The 24002-nt window shown below is 41.0% G+C and overlaps 1 protein-coding gene across 1 annotated transcript in view; it reads right to left on the minus strand.

The window, feature by feature from the left end:
- Positions 1-24002, minus strand: part of OTC (ornithine transcarbamylase) — a 73175-nt gene that overhangs the window by 13346 nt on the left and 35827 nt on the right. The window contains exons 5-6 of the mRNA XM_005889423.2: positions 10162-10315; positions 8038-8160 (exon numbers count right to left, since the gene is read on the minus strand). Coding sequence (XP_005889485.1) covers positions 8038-8160; positions 10162-10315 — 277 coding nt within the window. The remainder of the gene's footprint in view (positions 1-8037; positions 8161-10161; positions 10316-24002) is intronic.

Genomic DNA, 24002 nt, shown 5'->3' on the forward strand with positions numbered 1-24002 from the left:
TATTCCTGCTCTTTCCTGTTTCTGCTTTAAGTCGTAGCCCAACCTACTGAACATGCCTACTCCTCATGTTCAGTAGAATATGATGTTGACATCTAGAATTTGAAAGCTTAAGAGTGCTTTTGGGAATTTAAAAAGGTAATCAGTTGCCCCATTTTGCTTTGATTACTTTTGACCTCTTTAGTCCTAAAGATAAACGGCGTGTGGTGCTTTCCAGCTCTTGGTAGCGCCTTTCTTGTTCCTCTAATAGTTTAAGAAGATTGTATACATAAGTCTACAACTTACTGCATTTCTGTCTCAGAGTCTTTCTACAAGCGGTTTGTTTTTTTCTTTTTAATGCTTTTGTTTTCCTTTGGTCTGAAATGCTTTTTCCTATCCACTCCATGTGGATAATGCTTTCAGGTCTCAGTGCTCTCAGCTCAAATGTTTCCTCCTCAGAGAAACCTCCCCTCAGCGTCTCAGCTAAATACTAAGAGCCTGCACACACACATCTTAGTCTCTCCAGCCACTGTTACTTCCTGATGTCTGCTGGTTTTAGAAAAGGCAGAGGAACCAGAGATCAAATTGCCAACATCCACTGGATCATGGAAAAAGCAAGAGAGTTCCAGAAAAACATCTATTTCTGCTTTTTTGACTATGCCAAAGCCTTTAACTGTGTGGATCACAATCAACTGTGGGAAATTCTGAAAGAGATGGGAATACCAGACCACCTGACCTGCCTTTTGAGAAATTTGTATGCAGGTCAGGAAGCAAACAGTTAGAACTGGACATGGAACAACAAACTGGTTCCAAATAGGAAAAGGAGTACGTCAAGGCTGTATATTGTCACCCTGTTTATTTAACTTATATGCAAAGTACATCATGAGAAACGCTGGGCTGGAAGAAATACAAGCTGGAATCAAGATTGCCGGGAGAATTATCAATAACCTCAGATATGCAGATGACACCACCCTTATGGCAGAAAGTGAAGAGGAACTAAGAAGCCTCTTGATGAAAGTGAAAGAGGAGAGAAAAAGTTGGCTTAAAGCTCAACATTCAGAAAATGAAGATCATGGCATCTGGTCCCATCACTTCATGGGAAATAGATGGGGAAACAGTGGAAACAGTGTCAGACTTTATTTTTCTGGGCTCCAAAATCACTGCAGATGGTGACTGCAGCCATGAAATTAAAAGACGCTTTACTCCTTGGAAGGAAAGTTATGACCAACCTAGATAGCATATTCAAAAGCAGAGACATTACTTTGCCAACAAAGGTCCGTCTAGTCAAGGCTATGGTTTTTCCTGTGGTCATGTATGGATGTGAGAGTTGGACTGTGAAGAAGGCTGAGCGCTGAAGAATTGATGCTTGTGGTGAACTGTGGTGTCCCTGGAGAAGAGATCCAACCAGTGAGAGTCCCTTTGTCTCTCTTAATTTTTCTCAACATCTGCTGCAGGAAAACCAATCTCATTGTCATACTTATACACGTCTTGCCCTTTGCTGCCGTCACAGCCTTTCACCCTTGAACGCTTCCCCCTCTGTCTCCTCCTGGGCGTCTTTATTGGAACATGTCAGCTCTTCCTTTGTCAAAACCCTGGGCCAGCCCCACCTCCAGACCCTCCAAGTGGAAGGCTCGTCAGTCAAAACACCATCATTATTCTCAGCTTCCCCATCCTTCTCATTTTCCTGAATTCTTAGAATTGATTTATGCCTCATTTTTATAAACTCTCAGTAGGGCACAGCGATGGGTGTGGTATGCCACCCAGATCCCCTTCATGAATAATGGACTTGTGCTCCAGCTGCTGCGCATGTGCTGGAAGGTGGCTTTCAGCTGTCAGCCCTAGTTGGGCACTGGCACAGCTGCAGAGAGCTGATGCACCCAAGGTCGCATACCCTTCCAAGGCCACCTGCATTCAGGGACTGATTGATGGGGGGACATGAAAACCTGACTCCCTCCTCCCAACCTGCGACAACACTTAAATGACCATCTCAGATCTAGAATTCTCTATCAGGTCAGCTGAGGCTGCTCTCGGGCCTGCATCGCAGTTTGATTTCTCCTGTTTCCTTCCCCGCCCTTCTTAAGGGCACGCCAGCATCAACAACCTGTAGGCTGAAACCTGTCTCCGAGTCGGCTTCTCAGGAAACTCAGCCCACAACAGGGATGTTCAGGTTTATTCATTGGAAATTGTGTTATTTACACATGTTTATCTATCATAGTTCCTTCTCTCAATAAAAAAATTCTTGAGGATAGAAGCTATCAGATGGTGATGATTCCTGCAGATCTTTTTGCAGCTTTATCATCCTCAATAGCCATAAATAGCTAATTAATAAAGGCTTGCTAATTTAGTAACTCATGTTGTGACCATTCATACCGGTAAACATAAATGAAGAGGCTTGGCTCTTACCCCAGGTACCTCCTGCCCTGAAAATTCAGCCTTCCCTCTGGAAAGCAGGTTTTATACTTCCAAGTATAATCATTCTTATAGAAGGAATCAATAAGTACTTAGAGAACCAATACAGTGGTTTGGAAATTACAAAATCACCCAACCTTGAATGCATTGGGCCATGACTGAGAATACAAAGAGGAATTCTTTACTCACAGCTAAGCTTTCAGTACTAAATCACTCATTGGCTTTGACATAAATCTCAAAACCAGATGAAGGTGATTAACAAACCCAGTTCAGTCTAAATACTCACTTAGAACAATGTTAAAATCATTACCATCAATAGTTTATGGAATAACTTTACAATCCAGGACAAAATTATGTTTTCTCAAACATGTAAGTTATTCTTGGTTAAAGGATGGAGAAATAGATTAATTATGGCCTTGGAAATTTTTCAGTGCTTCTTAAATTTATAATAAACCTGCTAGCTTTATCTTTAAAGGAAATGGGTCTACTTATAAATTGATGGAGCACCTTCTACACTTCAGACTTTCCAGAAGACTTTTAAAAACTCTTACTCCCACCCAGATTTAACCAGGTTTTAGTACTTGTTATCATTTAAATGAGTTTCTGCATAAGAACAATACTGAAATTACTCTGTAACATTGGAATTTTTTCCCTTTGATGTTAATAAAACATCTTGGACATACAATAAAATGTTTAAATCATGTATTTCTCCAACAGAATAAAACCTTTCCAAAAACACCTTATAGCAGGGAACAATAATTGTGAATATATATTTTATCTGTAAAATTGTTTGCATTAATATAGAGCCCTTCCTCAGACTAGATTTGCAGCAAAAGCGTGCTGTTTTCCCATAAAATGAAGAACTACCTTATTCACATGTCAAATCTGACCTTTTATCTCAGTTTTTGCTGAATGAGAGAGAATTCTCTCTTATAAGAGTTAGCTCTCTGAGTACCCAAAGTTTACTATATATAATAAGGTGACACCCTATGCTGCCTACCTGGCATTTCTTCCATGGCAAGTGTATTAGGTAGAAGAATGTCTTCCAAACATTTATTCCCCACCAGAACCTCAGAATGTGACCTTTTAAAAATATATTTATTTGGCTGTGTCGGGTCTTAATTGCATGCTCAGGATCTTAATTTCAGTATGTGAGATCTTTTATTGCAGGCCACAGTCTTTATAGTTGTAGTGTGTGGGCTCCAGAGCATGTGGTCTCACTGCTGCTGCTGCTAAGTCTCTTCAGTCGTTGTCCGACTCTGTGTGACCCCATAGACGGCAGCCCAACAGGCTCCCTCGTCCCTGGGATTCTCCAGGCAGGAACACTGGAGTGGGTTGCCATTTCCTTCTCCAATACATGAAAGTGAAAAGTGAAAGTGAATTCGCTCAGTCGTGTCCAACCCTTTGCGACCCCATGGACTGCAGCCTACCAGGCTCCTCCATCCATGGGATTTTCCAGGCAAGAGTACTGGAGTGGGTCGCCAGTGCCTTCTCCATGGTCTCACTAATAGAGGCTAATTTGCTCCGGGGCATGTGGAATCTTAGTTCCCTGACCAGGGATCGAACCCATGTACCCTGCACTGCTAGGTGGATTCTTAACCACTGGACCACCAGTCCTAGAATGTGACCTTTTTTTAGAAGTAGGGTCTTTGCAGATGTACTTAGTTAAAAGGAGGTAATACTGGGCTCCGAAATCACTGCAGATGGTGACTGCAGCCATGAAATTAAAAGATGCTTATTCCTTGGAAGAAAAGCTATGACCAACCTAGACAGCATATTAAAAAGCAGAGACATTACTTTGCCAACAAAGGTCCATCTAGTCAAAGCTATGGTTTTTCCAGTGGTCATGCATGAATGTGAGAGTTGGACCAAAAAGAAAGCTGAGCACCGAAGAATTGATGCTTTTTAACTGTGGTGTTAGAGAAGATCTCTTGAAAGTCCCTTCAACTGCAAGGAGATCCAATCAGTCCATCCTAAAGGAAATCAGTCCTGAATATTCATTGGAAGGACTGATGCTGAAGCTGAAACTCCAATACTTTGGCCACCTGATGCGAAGAACTGACTCATTTGAAAAGACCCTGATGCTGGGAAAGATTGAAGGCAGGAGGAGAAGGGGACGACTGAGGATAAGACGATTGGATGGCATCACTGACTTGATGAACATGAGTTTGTGTAAGCTCTGGGAGTTGGTGATGGACAGGGAAGCCTGGTGTGCTGCAGTCCATGGGGTTGCAAAGAGTCAGACATGACTGAGCAACTAAACTAAACCGATACTGGATTAGGGTTCGTCTAAGTTTAATATAACTTATATCCTCATAAGAAGAGGAACATATGGACAGAGAAAATGGGAATAAAGGAAGGATGGAGGCAGAGGCTGGAGTGATGCAGCCACAAGGCAAGGAATGCCTGAAGTTACTGGAAGTGGGAAAGAGACAAGGAAGGATCCTCCCCTAGAGGCATTGTGTGTGTGTGTGTATGTGTGGTGGTGGTGGGGTGTTGTCCTGCCAACACTTGGATTTTGGACTTCTAGCCTCCAGAGCTGTGAGAGAATACATTTCTGTTGTGTTGAGCCACCCCGTTTGTGGGACTTTGTTATGGCAGTCCTGGGAGACTAAGGCAGCAGGGTACGTTGACTTGAACTGGTTCAGCAGGAACACGAAGGGAAAATATTTTCTTTTGCCTTGTTTGTTGCATTTGGTTTTGGCAGGATGCAGCAGACAATGCTGGTGCTCTACCCAGAGGCCCTCAGAGGACCCTGATCTATATCTTTTGCCCCCTCTTCCCTTTTCAGTGTGCTTTTTAAATATACTTATTTATTTATTTAGTTTTAGTTTTGGCTGTGCTGGGTCTTCATTGCTGCACCAGGGCTTTCTCTAGCTGCCATGAGTGAGGGCTACTCTCTAGCTGCGGTGTGCAGGCTTCTAGAGCGTGGGCTTCAGTAGTTGCAGCTCGTGGGCTTAGTTGCTCAGTGGCATGTGGATCTTCCCTGACCAGGGATTGAACCTGTGTCCCCTGTATTGGCAGGCAGATTCTTAACCACTGGACCACCAGGGACGTCCCCATCAGTGTGCTTTTAATACCTAACACTCAGCTCTTCTTTAGGAGATGGCCCTCTGACTCCCCAGCTGCTCTTCCTGCCAAAGTGGGAAGCTGCTGTATGGGCACAGGGAGCTCAGCCTGGTGCTCTGTGACAACCTAGAGGGGTGGGATGGGGGGGGGGTGAGGTTCAGGAGGGAGGGGACCATATGTGTACTTGTGGCTGATTCACATTGTTGTATGGCAGAAGCCAGCCCATACTGTAAAGCAATTATCTTCCAATTATTAAAAAAAAAAAAAGAATCCAAAGATAAAATCTGAAGCTAGTAAAGCACAAAGAAAAAAATTGCCAGAGGATTCACCACCCACCTCTCCATGCTACCCTTGACCAATGACTGCTTCCAAGGATAAAAGCCCATCCTCCCTGTCTCAGGTTGGGGCAACACTGGGGCATAACCTCCACTCCAGAGCTCGCCTGTTGGATCAGCTCGAAGCACTGTGCCTGACATGATATTTGGGTGACCAGATCACTCTAGTTTGCCTGTGGCCTTCCTGATAGTCCCGTGTCCCTAGAAATCCCTTTAGTTCAGTTCAGTCACTCAGTCGTGTCTGACTCTTTGCGACCCCATGAATCGCAGCACGCCAGGCCTCCCTGTCCATCACCACCTCCCAGAGTTCAGTCAGACTCACGTCCATCCAGTCAGTGATGCCATCCAGCCATCTCATCCTCTGTCGTCCCCTTCTCCTCCTGCCCCCAATCCCTCCCAGCATTAGGGTCTTTTCCAATGAGTCAACTGTTCGCATGAGGTGGCCAAAGTACTGGATTTTCAGCTTTAGCATCATTTCTTCCAAAGAAATCCCTTAGTCAATCTTAAACTCAAGAAGTAGAAGCAGAGAGTGAGTTTTAGGCCTCATACACTCACCTCTGAATGTCTTAGGTTATCAAAGTGAACTACAGCATTGACCACTGCGATAACAGCAAACACATGCTCAGCCAGAAACACACTGGTGCACAATACTATAAATCATCGTCCCTTAACGGAAAGGTCAATTCTGTCCTTTGTTTTCTGCAATGGCTTCTATTTAGGGGCATTTTTCTTCCAAAAGGCTCCTGATCAGAAATCATAACCAATAAGAAACGTAACGAAGAAAAGAATTTAGTAGAGATGGGTTATGTAAAAGGTTCTGTGGGGATCACTCAGAACTGATTTGTGTATGAGTCACTTGTAGGATTAGTTTTTATCCTCTAAAAGGCCTACTCATTCCGTATGAGGCTAGGAGTATCTATGTGTAATATCATGTATGAGACGAGTCGCCAGTCCAGGTTCGATACACGATGCTGGATGCTTGGGGCTGGTGCACTGGGACGGCCCAGAGGGAGGGTATGGGGAGGGAAGAGGGAGGAGGGTTCAGGATGGGGAGCACGGGTATACCTGTGGTGGATTCATTTCGATACATGGCAAAACTAATACAATATTGTAAAGTTTAAAAATAAAATAAAATTAATTAAAAAAAAATGTTTGAAGTTTAATTGATTTACAATGTGTTAATTTCTGTTGCACAGCAAGGAGATGCCATTATATATAAAAAGAACATGCATACATATATGTAAACATATAATATACATACTCTTTTCCATTCTGGTTTATCACAGGGTAGCGAATATATTTCCCTGTGCTGTACAGTAGGACTTTATTGTGTAGCCATCCTATATATACTAATTTGCATCTATTAATCCTATACTCGAAGCTGGGAGTTTTGTAACATAGGGCTTCTCCTAGGAGGATCTGCACTTTTTAATTTTAGTGTATTTATTTATGGACTTATCATGTATGTAAAACATTTACATGTTAAGAAATTTAAACCATATAAAAGGATATATTGCAGAAATAAAGTCTCCCTCCTACCTCTAACCTTGAACCTCCCAGCTTCACTTCTCACAGACAACAATTATTACTAGTTTCTTATATATCAAAAGGGTTACTTTGGACCTATAAAAGGAGGCCTGTTCCCGTTCCCATACATCCTGTGAGAGATTAACAGCAGGACAGGAAGTAGGGTAGGTCAGCTTCGCAGCCAGGATTCAGATTTAAAAGGCTGAAGGACCCTTGGATTTGAGTTTTGAAACACTAAGCTGATGCAGACGCCATCACTGTGTCCTTCACATTAGATTGAATTTTTTTCCACCAAACTGTAATATTCAAACAATGACAGCATCTTCCCCATGCATTGAGATTTCTAGGCTGTCTGGATTTCATTATTTTCTTCAGCCTTTGTGGTAGCAATACACAAGAAAGCCAGTTATCATAATGGCTGGTTTCAGGGCATTCAAAGGGATAATTCAGACATGCTTTTAACACAGAAACTCACAAGATGAAAGGCATCAGCCAAGATTATCTCTTTTTGTAGAGATGAGAAATTGGACACTCAAGAGGCCGGATACAAAAAAAAAAAAGAGGCCGGATAGCTGTAATAGTAGGGATAGCAACATAACCTAAATTTTGTAGCCTCAACTGTGCTCTCCTTGAATGGAAGAGAGGTTTGTTTTTCACTAGGTAATTGTATCTGGGAATGCTTTCAAAGGGGGGTTAGTTTCAAGGCAGAAAGTTTCCCTACCTTTGGGGTAGCCACCTGAAGGTGCATCCCGAATTTAGCCGCACTCATCATGATGGAGTGCAGGATGTTATTCCCATCCCCAATCCAGCTGAGGGTAAGGCCTTTCAGAGAGCTGTAGTGTTCCTGAAAGGCAAGGGATGGAGGAAATTACATCCAGGAGGAAATCCACTTCTGTGAAACAATTATTAGAGTTACTATAAAAGAAACAGTCCACATCTCGATTTTAAATGCTTTGTTGGAATGAAGAAACTACTTTTTTTTTGCATTATACAGAGCAATTTGATAACATGAAGGTACAATCACCAAAAAGAAGTCCTAATCACCAAAAAATATCCTAATATCTTAAGCCAAGACATCATATGAACATATGAAGATTAATATTTTCATATATCACAAATCTGAATCTGTGTTGCATTTGTTCTTTCAGTCAACAATTGAGAACCATCCATGTCCAGACACTGTCCTTGGCCCTGGAGATATAACAATGAACAAAGGAGACAAAAACCTCTGCCTTTATGAAGCTTATACTTATTAGAATAAGAAAGGGGAAATGCAATGCACCTAGAACAATATAGCATGGGTATTGAGAATGTTCCTGTTTATATAGCTGAAAAACCATTAATATACTTGATTTCTTATGGATATTGACATGGACAGTTAAAGTATGAACATATGCTTTGAAATCATAAATACAAACACCAGGATAAAATGTCTTTGAGGGGTTGGAGGAAATGGGATCAAAGATAGTTACACAGCGGACTTGAAATCTACCTGTAATATTTTTTGGCCACACTGCATGGGGTTGTAGGATCTTAGTTCCCTGACCAGGGATTGAACCTGCACCCCCTGCAGTGGAACCCTGGGGTCTTAACCACCAGACCACCAGGGAAGTCCCTGTAATATTTTACTTAAAAACAAAAAATTCTAAAGTAAGATTTGCCAAAACTGCATAATGGGCACATGGGTGTTTGTTTTACTTTTCTTGAAGTGTCTGTAGGTTTCATATATTGTATACATTTATATATTTACAAATGTAAAGAGATTTAAATGTAAGCGTAAAGATTTTAAGATGTTTAAAAGAGAAAGGCTAACGAATTTGGAGATCACAAATTAGTTAAGGGGCTAAGCTAGGATGTAAATCCAGGTCCATCTGATTTAAATTCTATGCTCTTAACAAGCTGCTATTTATTCATTCAACTCCTACTTTGAGCATGTCTGTTATGAAGGCATTGCACCAGGTCCTGCAGGGGACAATATGATAAATAGAACATTTCACTGTCCCTCATGAATATATAAACTAGTAATGATGAAACCCCAGCGAGAAGCATTAAATTATCTGGCATATATGTAAAGCCATACGTTGTATGTAACAGCTGCTTGGTTTCTAACATAGTATATCCTCTCTGCATTCATCTTATCTTCATCACCCAAGAGTTTCATATTGAGTTTAACCTCACATTTACATGTGTGTGGCATATTCAAATGAGGAGCAAGGTGGACCTGTCCAGTTGGCCCTGTCTCCCAGAATAGTTCATAGATGCAGAAACCATGGTTGTTAGGATTCCCAGTGGCAAGACTATGTAGATTGGCTGTGGCCAACCCAACAGGATGAATCTTTCAAAGGTATTCAGGTTCATAATTTGAAGGGACATGCCTAAATCTGCACCTCCATTCTATGAATTCTGCATGCTCTTAACTCCAGTCTTAAGCAGTTTATTAAAATAATAGCAAATGGCCTTCTTCTCAGAAAGTGATTTAGTAATTTACCATTTTGAATATTAAAAGCACTCTCCATCAGTCTTCACTCCCAAATCATAGAACCTGACGTATTATGCATGACATAAAGATGTTTCCATTTTCTGTGCTCCAGCACTCCCTGTTCATCCACTGTGTTAAATATGGCACCCATAAAGCAAAGGTTTGAGAACTGAAGTGTCTTCTAGTCTGTTTTCAATAATGCCCTATCTTCCTTGGATATCAAGTTGTACACATATGCTATGCATCTCTGCCAAGATGTTATTTGAAAACAAAACACCAATACCACAATTTAAATGCTTCCATTTAGAGCTACTTAGGAATTATTTATTGATTTTGCTCTTGTGTGAGGCAAAGAAGTAAGCCAACCTGGAGCGTGAGGTAATCAGCCAGGATCTGGATAGGGTGGTACAAATCCGACAGCCCATTGACAATTGGGATGGAAGCTTCTTTAGCCAGGAGGTCCAGATCTGATTGTTTGTACACTCGCGCCAGCACGGCATCTGTCATGCTAGACAACACACTGTGGCAAATGAGGAAAAGATTATCCAAGTTGATTAGGCTCAATGATTCCTTCGTAATTTAGGATCTTAAAGAGTCATAAGAAATGCTAATACACGAGGATTTTTACTGTTACAACTACCTATCAACATGACAGGTTTAAAAGCTAATGATAAATATGTAGTCATTACAGAAGCCAGATGTTGTTCCCCTGATGTCTTAGCCTTGATTGTAGTATTTTTTGCAGTGCTAAGAAGCCAATTGTGGGCCTATCAATTGTAATGATGAACTATAATTGATATATGACAATTGGTAAAGTTGAAAGGGACAAGACCAAAGACAAGATATATAGAGAAAAATTAGTAAACTGGATTGTGGCATTTGGGAGGGGAGACATCACCCCTCAAGTATGCAGTTTCACTACAAAATAGAAAGTAGCAGTGTGGCAACCATGGAGGTAAATACACAGATTGTTTTTCAAGAGAGAACCTTCTGGAAGGAGTGCCATTAGCTGACAGCCCCCAGGTGCTGCACCTTTGGGATCTGTCACAGCATTTCTGTCAAGGCCACAACCTCCCCAGCCTGCTCCCACCAAGGGCCAAGCACAGTGGGGTCCCCAGAGCTGGGCCATTCTGCCTGACATGGGACGCTTCTGTTGGGCAGTGAAGATGGATATAACTATTCTAATTTTATAGCTGAAGGACCTGAAATACAAAGAAGTTAGAAATATCATTAACCTCAGATATGCAGATGACACCACCCTTATGGCAGAAAGTGAAGAGGAAACTAAAAAGCCTCTGATGAAAGTGAAAGAGGAGAGAGAGGAAAAAAGTTGGCTTAAAGCTCAACATTCAGAAAACGAAGATCATGGTGCATCCGGTCCCATCACTTCATGGGAAATAGATGGGGAAACAGTGGAAACAGTGTCAGACTTTATTTTTTGGGCTCCAAAATCACTGCAGATGGTGACTGCAGCCATGAAATTAAAAGACGCTTACTGGATGGCATCATTGGAAGGAAAGGGAGGTTATGACCAACCTAGATAGCATATTCAAAAGCAGAGACATTACTGCAGAGTACATCATACAAAATGCAGGGCTGGATGAAGCACAAGCTGGAATCAAGATTGCTGGGAGAAATATCAATAATCTCAGATATACAGATGACACCACCCTTATGGCAGAAAGTGAAGAAGTAAAGAGTCTCTTGATGAAAGTGAAAAAGAGTAAAGAAGCGGGCTTAAAACTCAACATTCCAAAAACTAAGATCATGGCATCTGGTCCCATCACTTCATGGCAAATAGATGGGGAAACAATAGAAACAGTGACAGACTTTCTTTTCTTAGGCTCCAAAATCACTGCAGATGGTGATTGCAGCCATGAAATTAAGACACTTGATCCTTGGAAGAAAAGCTACGACCAATCTAGACAGCATATTAAAAAGCAGAGATATTACTTTGCCAACAAAGGTCTACCTAGTCAAAGCTATGATTTTTCTAGTAGTCATGAATGGATGTGAGAGTTGGACTATAAAGAAAGCTGAGTGCTGAAGAATTGATGCTTTTGAACTATGTGTGGTGTTGGAGAAGACTCTTGCGAGTCCCTTGGACTTCAAGGAGATCCAACCAGTCCATCCTAAAGGAAATCAGTCCTGAATATTCATTGGAAGGACTGATGCTGAAGCTGAAATTTCAATACTTTGGCCACCTGATGCAAAGAACTGACTCATTTGAAAAGACCCTGATGCTGGGAAAGATTGAAGGTGGGAGGAGAAGGGGATGACAGAGGATAAGATAGCTGGATGGCATCACCAACTCAATGGACATAAGTTTGTGTAAGCTCCGGGAGTTGGTGATGGACAGGGAGGCCTGGTGTGCTGCAGTCCATGGGGTCGCAAAGAGTTGGACACAACTGAACTGAACTGATATGGACTGAACTCAGTCCATAGAAAACTGTTGGTGCTTATAAAATTCAAGCACCGCTAAAAAAAATTCCTTTATCCAAGAGATTATACAATCAAAGATTGAAAATCATATTCCAGCAACAATATTTTCTAGACTTGGATTTATTTCTTCAGCTGAGATGTGTGGCATGTGGAATCCTAGCTCCCCGATCAGAGATGGAACCCATGACCCCTGCAGTGGAAGTGCAGAGTCCTTACCACTGTAAGTACTTGGACTTTTTTTTTTTCATATTTTCCTAATTTCTCATACCCATAGCTTCCAGATTTTCAGATTTCATGGATCAGCAAAATTTCTAAAACCATATGGCAATCAACATAAAATTTCTAACTTTTCATTTAGAAAATTAAGGACATGAGAAACAAACAAATAAACATATAAAATATGTTAATGTCTTCATTTAGTAAAAGACATTTTAACAACAAAAATGTGTAAATGACTTAATCTCAAAAATCATCCTTGAGCTTGAATTAATTTAGCTTTATGAAATTGACTCTGTTGTCTTTATTTTCTTATTTTAAAACTTCTGATGAAATATTCGTATGGCAGGGCATCAGGGGAGGGGGTCAAGACTTGCAAACCAGTGCTCTGAGCTGTCTAAGCACATTGTACATTGCAGTTTTAAAGAGGTGACTAAAAGAGCCACTTAAGAGTTTCTCCTGTGAAATGGGTGATATTTGATGGTTGACTAAGATCAGGATCTTCCATTTTTGCTGCATATGAAAGTCACCCAGAGAATTCCTTATACTCTTGAGGCCCAGGCCATAATCTCTGTCAATTTCATCAGAAAAATATAATCTCTAGAGATGCAACCTACTGATCAGCACTTTTTAAGACTTCCCAGGAAATTCCAGTGTGCAACCAAGGTTAAGAACCAAAGCTGGAACTTCACTGCTCAAATCAACAGTATCAGCATCTAACCTGGGGCTTATGAGAACTGCAGAATTGCAGGCCCCACCCTGAATCAAAACCTGTATTTTAACATGGTTTCCAGGTGACTCATTTGCATATTAAAGTTCGAGATTCCTTATAAAGAGGAAATTGATGCCACCATATTTTCAAAAGTACCATCCATTCTTTTCTTTGAAGCCTAACCAGCCTCACCCAACTCCGCAGAAATCAAGAGATCAAGGGATGACAGCCCACAGTGACAGAGGACTTTGTCCACAATCTCATTGGCAGAGAATGCTTTCTAGTTTAGTTGAAAGAAAAAAGCACCTCAAATCCTGAAAAATGAATCATTTACTCTCTTCCATTAAGGCCTCCATCTTTAGAGTGACCACCTAGCTTGATCAATCTCATGCCCTGAGGCAATGGTTCACAAACTTGGGTGTATATTAGAACTAAGTGAATAATAAACCACAGAGGTCCAAGCTCCTGAAACAGAGTAGGCCGGGTCTTTGTACTTTTACCAAGTTCCCCAAGTAACTCAGATAACCTTTCAAAGTTTTTGAACCATAGTCCTAAGACATAGGCTATCATATTAAAAGAATTTTAGATCTTCTCCCCTTTTTTCAAGATCGCAGTACAAATTTCCTTCACAGTACAGAAATACTGACATTTCATATTACAGAATACAGGTTTTTAACTCTATGTTGGGAGAGTTATTTAGATGGCAGTAGATATCCCAATCGGAGAAGGCAATGGCACCCCACTCCAGTACTCTTGCCTGGAAAATCCCATGGATGGAGGAGCCTGGTAGGCTGCAGTCCATGGGGTCGCTAAGAGTTGGGCATGACTGAGCGACTTCCCTTTCACTTTTCACTTTCATGCATTGGAGAAGGAAATGGCAACCCACTCCAGTGTTCTTGCCTGGAGAATCCCAGGGATGGGGGAGCCTGGTGGGCTGCCATCTATGAGGTCGCACAGAGTCGGACACGACTGAAGCGACTTAGCAGCAGCAGTAGCAGCAGCAGATATTCCAATAAGGTCTATAATTATAAACAATTATCAGTTTCCTTTTTCAGAAGAATTGGTTAATTTTATGATAGTTAAAATCCTATCAGAGAGCAGTAGAGGAGTGTTTGACCCCAAAGGACATCTTTAAATGTGCATCACTTCCCTCAGTGTGTAGAGATGGGATTTAAAAAAAAAATCTGGATTAGCAGATTGCAGTTGACCTTCTGGAATCTCCCAGTCAGAAAAACTGATCTGACTTCTGTTGTAGCCTCTCAGATAGTTTTAGGGAGCTAGTACTGTGGGCTGCCAACCTCTTGGTTCATGAACTCTACAATGCCCTGTTTTGTAAATGTTATCTTAATCTCATAGTTGAGAAAGATTTTGAAAGCTTTGAATTACAGTAAGGTTAGGAAAGATTGAAGAAAGGTGAGGCTGACAAAGGGAAACACTGGGAGAGCAACTGGAGAAGTCAGTGCCCTATACACTTGAAATTTTCAAGAATATTGAAAAAGGGCAGTTATCGTTCCCTGCCTTGAACAATCCCAAGAGTTCTGGAAGCAAAGAAGCCAACAGGCAAGCAGGTATTTACTTGCCCTGTTTATAACATGGACTTTGTATCCCTGGGACCTTTATGGTATAGTCTCATAAAATAGTGACTGGTCTGCTTTTTCAGGTTGCCCAACACCTCCTAGAAGGGTTCTTGACCTTGGCTGAACACTAGCATCACCTATGAAGGTGTACAAATGCTGATGCCATATTCAGCCCTTTGGAAGTTTAAACCAGAAGCTGTGGTGGGGGATTCATATCCATATTTGTGAAGCTCTCCAAGTTAGTCCAATCTACAGACAAGGCTGAGAACCATTGTCTGTTGGGGGCCAGAGTGAGGTACTCCGCCCGTGACAAAGGTCATGAGGAAGGAGGCTCGACATACGCAAAGGCAGGAACGAGCCTCAGGAGTCCCCGTGGAACTCCTCGAGCATCTACCCCCATAACCAGAGCCTGCCTACTTTACTACTTTGTGCTTTCACCTACATCTCTGACTTTACGGGGGGCTCTCCCCCACCACCTCTTTCGGAGAAGGAGTTAACTTAGAGCTCCAGTTAATAATAATTCCTGGGCGTGATAAGAGTGTTTTAACCTACAAACTCCTCTGAAGGTTCTCTAGCCTGCCTGACAGGCTTGTCCGGCCACATGCGATTGCTCACAGCCTCCCAACCGTGAGAGGCTTTAAACCTTCTAAAAACAGGTTCCTTAGAAAAGTTAGAAAACTATTAGTATAAGTATAATGGGCTGATTAGAAATTGTATTGGTGAAGGGTTTTTCATTTGTTGAGCCGATGTTTGTTGCTAAGTCTCCACATCCCCTGCCCTTACACACATTAATGAATGTATAGAAGAAATAAGTATTAACCTTTGATATTAATCACGTTAGACCTTAGGCTAAGTAAATTCTTTCCTTAACTAAAACCCACTACACCCTCACCCTATAGGAATGTAACTTTATTTGGGTAGTGTCTGTTTTGAGAATAATCAGCCCTGGAGAAATAAGTGTCCTGGTTGACTGACCGCTGTCACAAGGAGAGGGTCATAAATTGTCAGCAGGCCCCCCTGGCCAGAAGATGATGTAACACCCCTAAGACCTCTGTATACATTTGTATGAAGCACCTGACTTTGATAAAAGTCAGGACTGCTGACCCCGCGTGACTTTTGCATAACATCTCAGTGTATAAAAGTAGACCATGGAAAATAAAGAATTGGGATCAGTTTCTCGAAATACTGGTCTCCCCATGTTGCTCTCTCTCTCACTCTGGTTGAGTCTCCATCTGGAGCGCGGAACCCACCATGCTTACTAATTATGCCTGGGCTTCTAAGATCCGACCGGGGAGGCCTCAGTGTCTCCTCTCCTTCGGGAGAACGGAAGGACGCCTGTGGCCTACGTAAGTGGTGCAAACTTCTTGTCTTGAAGTTTTATTGGTCTCCCGCGTAAACCAAGCTACTCAGCCTCTTTTCTCCACTGAATTTTCCTACTGAGCTATCCTCATCCTATTACTCTGTATATCTTTGATAAAATATTTAAATAAATAGGTCGCCGACGCCGTCCCCGCTTCGAATACCCTGCTGGATCAGCCGGGGCAGGACCCCTGCAATTGTCCTAGAAAACAGAGATAGTGAGGAGGTGGCAGAAGAGTGGGATACTCTGCTTCTGGGTGGAACAATGGATCAGTGTAGAGGAAGAAAGTCTTGGTAGTGGCTGAACTCTCAGACTTTAAGAAAAGTAAGGGATAACAACACAATATGTTATGCTGGAAAGAACAAGATCTCATACACATAAAAGAAGTACAGCTGACCCCTGAACAACATGGCTTTGAACCGCAGAGGTCCACTGGTACGTGCATCTTTTCAACAGTAAGTACTAGAATATAATCCCTGGTTGGTTGAATCCCTGGATGCTGAGGAACCACAGATACAGAGGGTGGACTGTAAGTTGTATATGGATTAACTCCTGTGTTGTTCAAGGGTCTACTGTATTTTCCTTTCAGTTCAGTTACTACCAAGAGCTGCCATGGCAGGAGCAATAGCTATAATCTTTTCTCCCCTCAACATTTGTAAGCATCCCTAGTGCCCGAATTTTGGTCTTAATATTGTGCTATACCTAAGAAAGGAACCACAAACCAGAGGCTAGTTAATTCCATGTCCCTCGGCAGGATAAAATCAGTATAGTCTGTAACACCCTGTTGTTGCTAGGAAGCCAAAGATATTTTTAAAATAGCAGGGGCAGTGCTAAAAGGAAAAAAGGAGCAGCTTAACCGTTTGTCAAGTTGTGAGCATTTATAGCAAAAGTCATTAAGTAAAGCAAGCTGTGCTTATAAAAAGGCCATGAAGCTCATAAGAAAAGAGTAAATGTAAAGAAAATGTACAAAAATATAATTGTAATGTCAAAGAAGGATGACTATTACCATTGCATTTAAATGTATTTACTCAAGTAAGTAGGAAAATGCTTATATGTAACTGTGTAGATACAGATAGATATTTTGTGGGTTTTTGTTATTTGTGTTCATAAAGTATAGATATCTGCCATTTTTAGTTTGTGTAAACCACAAATAATTAAGACAACTTAGAAGTCAAATTGTCCTAGAAATAGCAGAAGCTATAACATGAATGGAAAAGCCCCATCAGCATTTGTGGTCTTACATGAAGTGATGTAGAAGAAGAATCCTGCAGCTAACTAGCACCTGTTGTCATATACAATTTCCAATTAGAAAGATGATACAACCATTTATTCCAAAATAAATATTTAGTTTACTGTCCTGAAGAAGAAATCTAAATTTTCAAACTCACTCTCCTGTCACTCTGGGAGTGAAACCTCTTGGTGACCCAACTAATTATAAAACAATGCCAATCAGAAAAGCATATATTTTAAAACATTGAAACCAGGCCAGGTTAATATAGCATAAAAATATTACAATGAGTCATGTCCTGCCAGAGACTGAAAACAAATAAAAATTGAATGACACCCCATCTTTTAACTTCTTTAATGAGAATTCGTATGAAAAACAGAAGCAAGGATCCTATGGAAGACAGGATAAGCCCCCTACCCCCACAGGACGCTCTTGTCCTAATACCCAGAGCCTGTGAGTGTTACCTTACATGACAATGGAAATTTTCCATGTGTGATTCATTTAAGGATCTTGAGATGGGGAGATTATCCTGGGCTGGGTCTAATCTAAGAGAGAGGTTCCTTATAACAGAGCAGCAGGAGGGAGACATCCCTGGTGGTCCAGAGGTTGGGGTTTTGTGCTTCTACTACAGGGGGCATGGGTTCAATCCCTGGTTGAGGAACTAAGACACTGTAAGCTGCACAGTGAGGCAAAAAAAAAAAAAAAAAAGAGAGAGAGAAAGCAGAGCGGGAGGTCAGAAGAGAAGATGCTAGCTATGTTGCTGGCTTTGATATGGAAGAAGGGAACCATGTGCCATAGGATGTAGGCAGCCACTGGAGGCTGGAAAGACCAAGGAATTGGATTCTCCCCTGGAGCCTCCTGAAGGATCACAGCCCTGGGGGGTTCATTTTAGACCTCTGACTTGCAGAAGTGTAAGATAATAAATCTTGTGTTAAGTCACTGCTGCTGCTGCTAAGTCGCTTCAGTCATGTCCGACTCTGTGCGACCCCATAGATGGCAGCCCACCAGGGTCCCCCATCCCTGGGATTCTCCAGGCAAGAACACTGGAGTGGGTTGCCATTTCCTGCTCCAATGCATGAAAGTGAAGTCGCTCAGTTGTGTCCGACTCTTTGCAACCCCATGGACTGTAACCTACCAGGCTCCTCCATCCATGGTATTTTCCAGGCAAGAGTACTGGAGTGGGGTGCCATTGCCTTGGTAATTTGTTAAAGCAGTAATAGGAAACCAGTAGCAGATCCCATTGTTAAAAGTGAAAACTAGGTGATAAAAATATATTCAAGTTAGTGGATGGCAGCTTGAATTTAATTCATCTTGAACTTAGCAAGCAGTTCCCGAATCCAACCAAAATTAAGTGATCACCAATCCGCTTAATCTGCATTTCTAGCCTCTTGAGATGATTTTTCTTCTTTCCAGTCTGCTAGAATTACACACACGCATTTAAATTCCAGGATCATGTAAGGATAAGAATAAAAGTAGGGGCAAGAATGTAAACAAAATTAAATCTATGATATTAATAGCATCGTGCTTAGTTTTATTGTTAAAAAATTAATCAGCTCTCTAATCAATGCGGTATTTTATGTGTATATTTTCCTTTTTAAAATATTTAGAGCATTCAAGGAAATTTGAAATGCTAGGCTTGTGATTAAGTTAAATGTTTTAGAGCATTTGATTAAGTTGCAATCAGTGTTTAAATGGTTGATGAGACTTGTTTTGTTCATTTAATATGTATTTGATTTAGTGGCTGTATAAGTTAGTATGTGACCATTTAAAGCAATTGCTCTGAAACTTAAACACAACATCAGAATCACCAGGAGGGCTTATTAGAACACAGCCAATTGTGTTTCTGATTCAGTAGGTCTGGTTGTTGTTTTAGGGGCCCCCAAAATTTGCATTTCTAATGAGCTGCCATGTACTGCTTATGCTGCTGGTTTGGGGACCGCGCTTTGAGAACCATTGAGGAATATGAGAAATGGAATATTCCCTGACATATCAGTAAACAAAGGATATCACAGTCATCAGTGATTAAAGCTACCACGGATGGTGAGCTGGTGAGCCCTGAAAAAACTCAGGATGTGAAAACACAAGGTACTGGCCCCAGACAACTGAGGTGCATATCAAAGGAATGATTTCAGTGAGCCAGACTCTTACATCTTTCCATACATGAAAAACCCACTAAATTCCTTAACTTGGGATATCTGGCTTTCTACATTCAGACTATCTGCCCTTTGTTGCAAAACTTCTATATAACCTGTCTCCTCTGAGCAGTTCTCTTGGGGTTACTTGAGATGCTGCCTCCTGGGCTTGAAGCCACAAAAGTTCCCGCACAATAAAACATAACTCTCAACTTTTAGGTTGTGAATATTTTTTAAGTCCATAAATATTTGCTCTTTTTTCTAATGTTGTTCTTTTATGTTTATTGAAATGCTTAATTCATAAGACTATTATATTGGACTTCCCCAGTGGCTCAGCGGTAAAGAATCTGCCTGCAATTCAGGAGACATGAAGACACTGGTTTGACCTCTGAGTCAGGAAGATCCCCTGGAGGAGGAAATGGCAACTTACTCCAGTATGCTTGCTTAGAGAATCTCATGGACAGAGGAGCCTGGCAGGCTATATAGTCCATGGGGTTGCAAAGAGTTAGACATGACTGAGTGACTAAACAAAACAAACAAAAATATTTGCTCTTTTTTTCTGTTTACTCTTTTTATGTTTATGGAAATACTAAATTCATAAGATTAAGATATTGAACTGTTAAAAAAAAGATATTGAACTGTAAAACAAAGTACAAAGAATAGGGAATATTTCTATAGACAATAAAGCCTCTTGGACATTAAAGAATCTATGAGCAAGGGGGAGCATGACAAAGGTTAATAGAAAATGTGACTTCAATCCTTCAGCCACAGAAGCTACAGGTGAAATGGATTCAATGATATGGGGGAAGGAGCAACTCCTAAGCTGTTTTCACATTGGAATCACTTGGGAAAACAAAGATATTAGAGATCTCTAAATAGTCAATATTATTTTGTCAATAATGTTGCCTTCTGCTTTATGTTTAAAGGCACTATAAATCATAGAGAAATCACCATTCTTAGTTTTCTTCCAGTCTACTAAAAATCTTTAAAAAAACACTTTTCACTGGAAACAATGACAAACCTCTAATTTGGGCTGGACTTAGAGGCCCACTAACAGTGATCTGGGCTTTTTATGTTGTCGTTTAGTTGCTAAGTCACGTTTGACTCTTTTGTGACCCCACGGACTGTAGCCTGCCAGGTTCCTCGGGCCATGGGATTCTCCAGGCAAAAATACTGGAGTGGTTTACAATTTCCTCCTTCAGGGGACATTCCTGACCCAGGGATCAAACCTGGGTCTCCTGCTTGGCAGGAGAATTCTTTACCATGGATTCACTGGGCTTTCTATATAGCCCTCCAGAAATTAATTATCCCAGCTTTAAATATTGTAAGAGCTGTGTTATGTGTTACAAATGAAAGGCCGACAAAGTTAAAAACACTCTCTGGCTCTGTAATGACTTTTCATTTTGGTCCCTCTTCATTTCCATTGAACATATAGTTTTGTTTGCCTTCCGGTGGATTCCTGCAGCTTTACAGTCTTAGGAATCTGTCAACAGTGCTAGCAAAACAGCTTTTGCAAAATCCAAAGTACCCAAATTTAAAGTTTCTGACACTGATCAATTTGCTCTGGATGTTTAATTAGCTATATGAGGATTTAAAATGAATAGTCAACAAGCTCAAATATTTATTCAACTTGATTTTGCCTAAATGTTTTAAAATGGCAACTATTTTTCACCATTATCTCTTTTCCTGTTGTTTAGAAAAAGGAGGAGCATGACATAGGATTGTAAATGGGAAGATGGTTGAGGAGATAAAATGTTAACATTGATTATTTCTGGATGATGGCAGTATTGGTGGTTCTAACTATTTTAAAAATCTCTTTTAGTATTTTTTTTTTTTACCAAAAAGAGTATGACTGTAATAACCAGAAAAAAAATACCATTCAAAGAAGGAAATTTCTCCCAAACATGATTTTGAAAGTAATTGAAAATGAAATAGGACTTCCTAGAGTAATGGCTAATTCTTGGCTTTAGTGAAGAGATGTGCAAGGGAGTTATCAAAGACTAATAGCGTTATGTCAAAATGACCCAGTAGCCAACTTGAAGACAGATCACATTGGCCAAATAGGGTACAATTTAAGCACCAATAAGAGTATTAACTGCAATGAATTGAAACCTTCAAGTATTAATATATTAAAATGTATGAGTTTATGAAGATACTATAAAACAGAGGAACATTGAGAAGAGCCATAGTAAGATCTATTTTAATTCAGTGTAAAAGAGAACGCTCTGTCAGTTTCTATGAATTCTGATCAGAAAAGTCAGACCGTATAAAAATAGAACAAGATAGCTGTGCATATAAAGAATACCCTGATGCTGGGTATTTTCATGCAGGCTAAAGAATGATTTCGAAGGAATGGTGTGGAGGAGGCATGAAAAGGATGGTTGATATAAAATAGCTCATAAAGATCTTTGAAATCTCAAGTTTCTATTATTCTTTAATATTTTTCCCTTTGGTATGAAATCAAAACTTGTTTAGGAATTAACTAAAACTCCCAGAAAGCCAAAATAAAGCAAAGAACCAAAACAATAAATACTGTAAACAAAGTCTCCTACGGCCGGAGGAAGACCTGATGCAGAGTCCATGTGTGTGGGTAAACAGATACTAAAAACAAACAAAACGCCAAACCCAAATAGTGTGCTGGGCCAGATCTTAAGAGCAAACATGTATATGGATGAGATGGGCAATCACTCAACAATCCTGATATGCTTAGAAAGAGTTACTGCTGCTGCTGCTAAGTCGCTTCAGTCGTGTCCGACTCTGTGCGACCCCATAGACGGCAGCCCACCAGGCTCCCCCGTCCCTGGGATTCTCCAGGCAAGAACACTGGAGTGGGTTGCCATTTCCTTCTCCAATGCATGAAAGTGAAAAGTGAAAGTGAAGTCGATCAGTCGTCTCCAACTCTTCGAGATCCCACGGACTGCAGCCTACCAGGTTCCTCCATCCATGGGATTTTCCAGGCAAGAGTACTGGAGTGGGGTGCCATTGCCTTCTCCGTAGAAAGAGTTGAGTACTTCCTAAACTATCAGAACATGGTGGATGCATTGCAAAAGCTGAAGACAGACAGTGGTTGTATTCTCATAGGGTCATGCCATGCATTCTTTCCTATGTCCCTATCCTGCCTTGAATTTCTGTGTGTCCTAGCGTTGACCTAAAAAATATTAACAACCTGAAAGTTGAGAGTTATGGTTCATTCAGTGGGAATTTTTAGGACTTCAAGGCCGGGAGACTGAATCTCAAGTAACCAGGAAGAGAACTGCTCCAAGGAGCTAAGGAGCCAGGTTATATAGAAGTTTTGTTAACGAAGGGCAGGTGGTCTGAACATCTGAAGATTGTTGTTAATTAAAGAAAACTAAGTAACCTAACAAGGAATTCAGTTAACTTAATTCAAAAGGTAACCTAACTTAACTTTTCTTTGTATGGAAAGATGCAAGAGTCTGGGCTCACTGAAATCATTCCTTTCATACTCATCTCAGCTATCTGGGGCCAGTATCCTGTTCTCACATCCTGAGCTTCCTTCCTCAGGGCTCACCTAGGTAGTGGCCGCCATTCTGATGGCTGCTAGATCACAGGTATTCTCCTTCCTGAGTGCCCTTAGGGCTCACCAACGCACATTGGAGGGTTGCAGTCACTGATGACTGGGACTTCCTTGTTTACTGATATGGCAAGAAATATTCCATTTCTCACCCCTAATTTCCAGTATGTTATCAATGATGTCTCTCTCCAACCAGTTGAATAACTGATTGGCCAACAGTAGGAGGAATTTGGGGCTGTGTATAATGATACCGTTGAGAACACTGTAATCATTTAAAAATGGGCATTTCCTGTTTTTATTTTTATGGAAACAGGCTAAGGCCCTAGAGAAGGCGTAGACTTTATCCCCAGTGTAAATTGGCCAAGGAATAAACTTGCTGACTGAATCTCCCTCTGGGATGGAGAATATTCCAGTGCTCTGATATTCTCTACCCAGGTTATAATTTTAGTTATATCAATATAAGAATGACAAGGAAACAAAATAATACCTTCAGCACACCTAGATTGGCTCCCCTCAAAGATGGAAGCACAGGGATGTTGAATGAAATTGCCATATTTTTGATGTATATGTTTTGAAGACCTCAGAGATAAATGGTTAGGGCATAATGGTATTCATAACGACCTCCTCAAAATGTGCTATAGGAATTTTAGTGTTGGGTCAGTGTAAACTGACTAGGAGACCACGAAGATGGCCAGAATTGAGTCAGGGCTTCTCCTGAGATTGAATTAGACTGTAACTTGATTCAGTGAAAAATACACAAATTTCTCCCATGTGCCTGTCCTTTAAAAGCACTATGTGATTTACCCTCATATAACTCATTGGGATACATATTTGTACATCCATTTTACAACTGAGAAACCTAAGTCTCAGAAGCAACTGGTCCAAACCACAGGGCCAATGTGCTATGAGCTGTGACCTAAAGTCCAACCCTGCTTCGAAGCCCTTACTCTTACACTATGGCAAACTGCCTCTGAACTACATCATATTTCATGTTGTGAACAACTGGCT

The sequence above is a fragment of the Bos mutus genome, chromosome X (assembly GCF_027580195.1).
Source record: "Bos mutus isolate GX-2022 chromosome X, NWIPB_WYAK_1.1, whole genome shotgun sequence".
NCBI lineage: Eukaryota > Metazoa > Chordata > Mammalia > Artiodactyla > Bovidae > Bos > Bos mutus.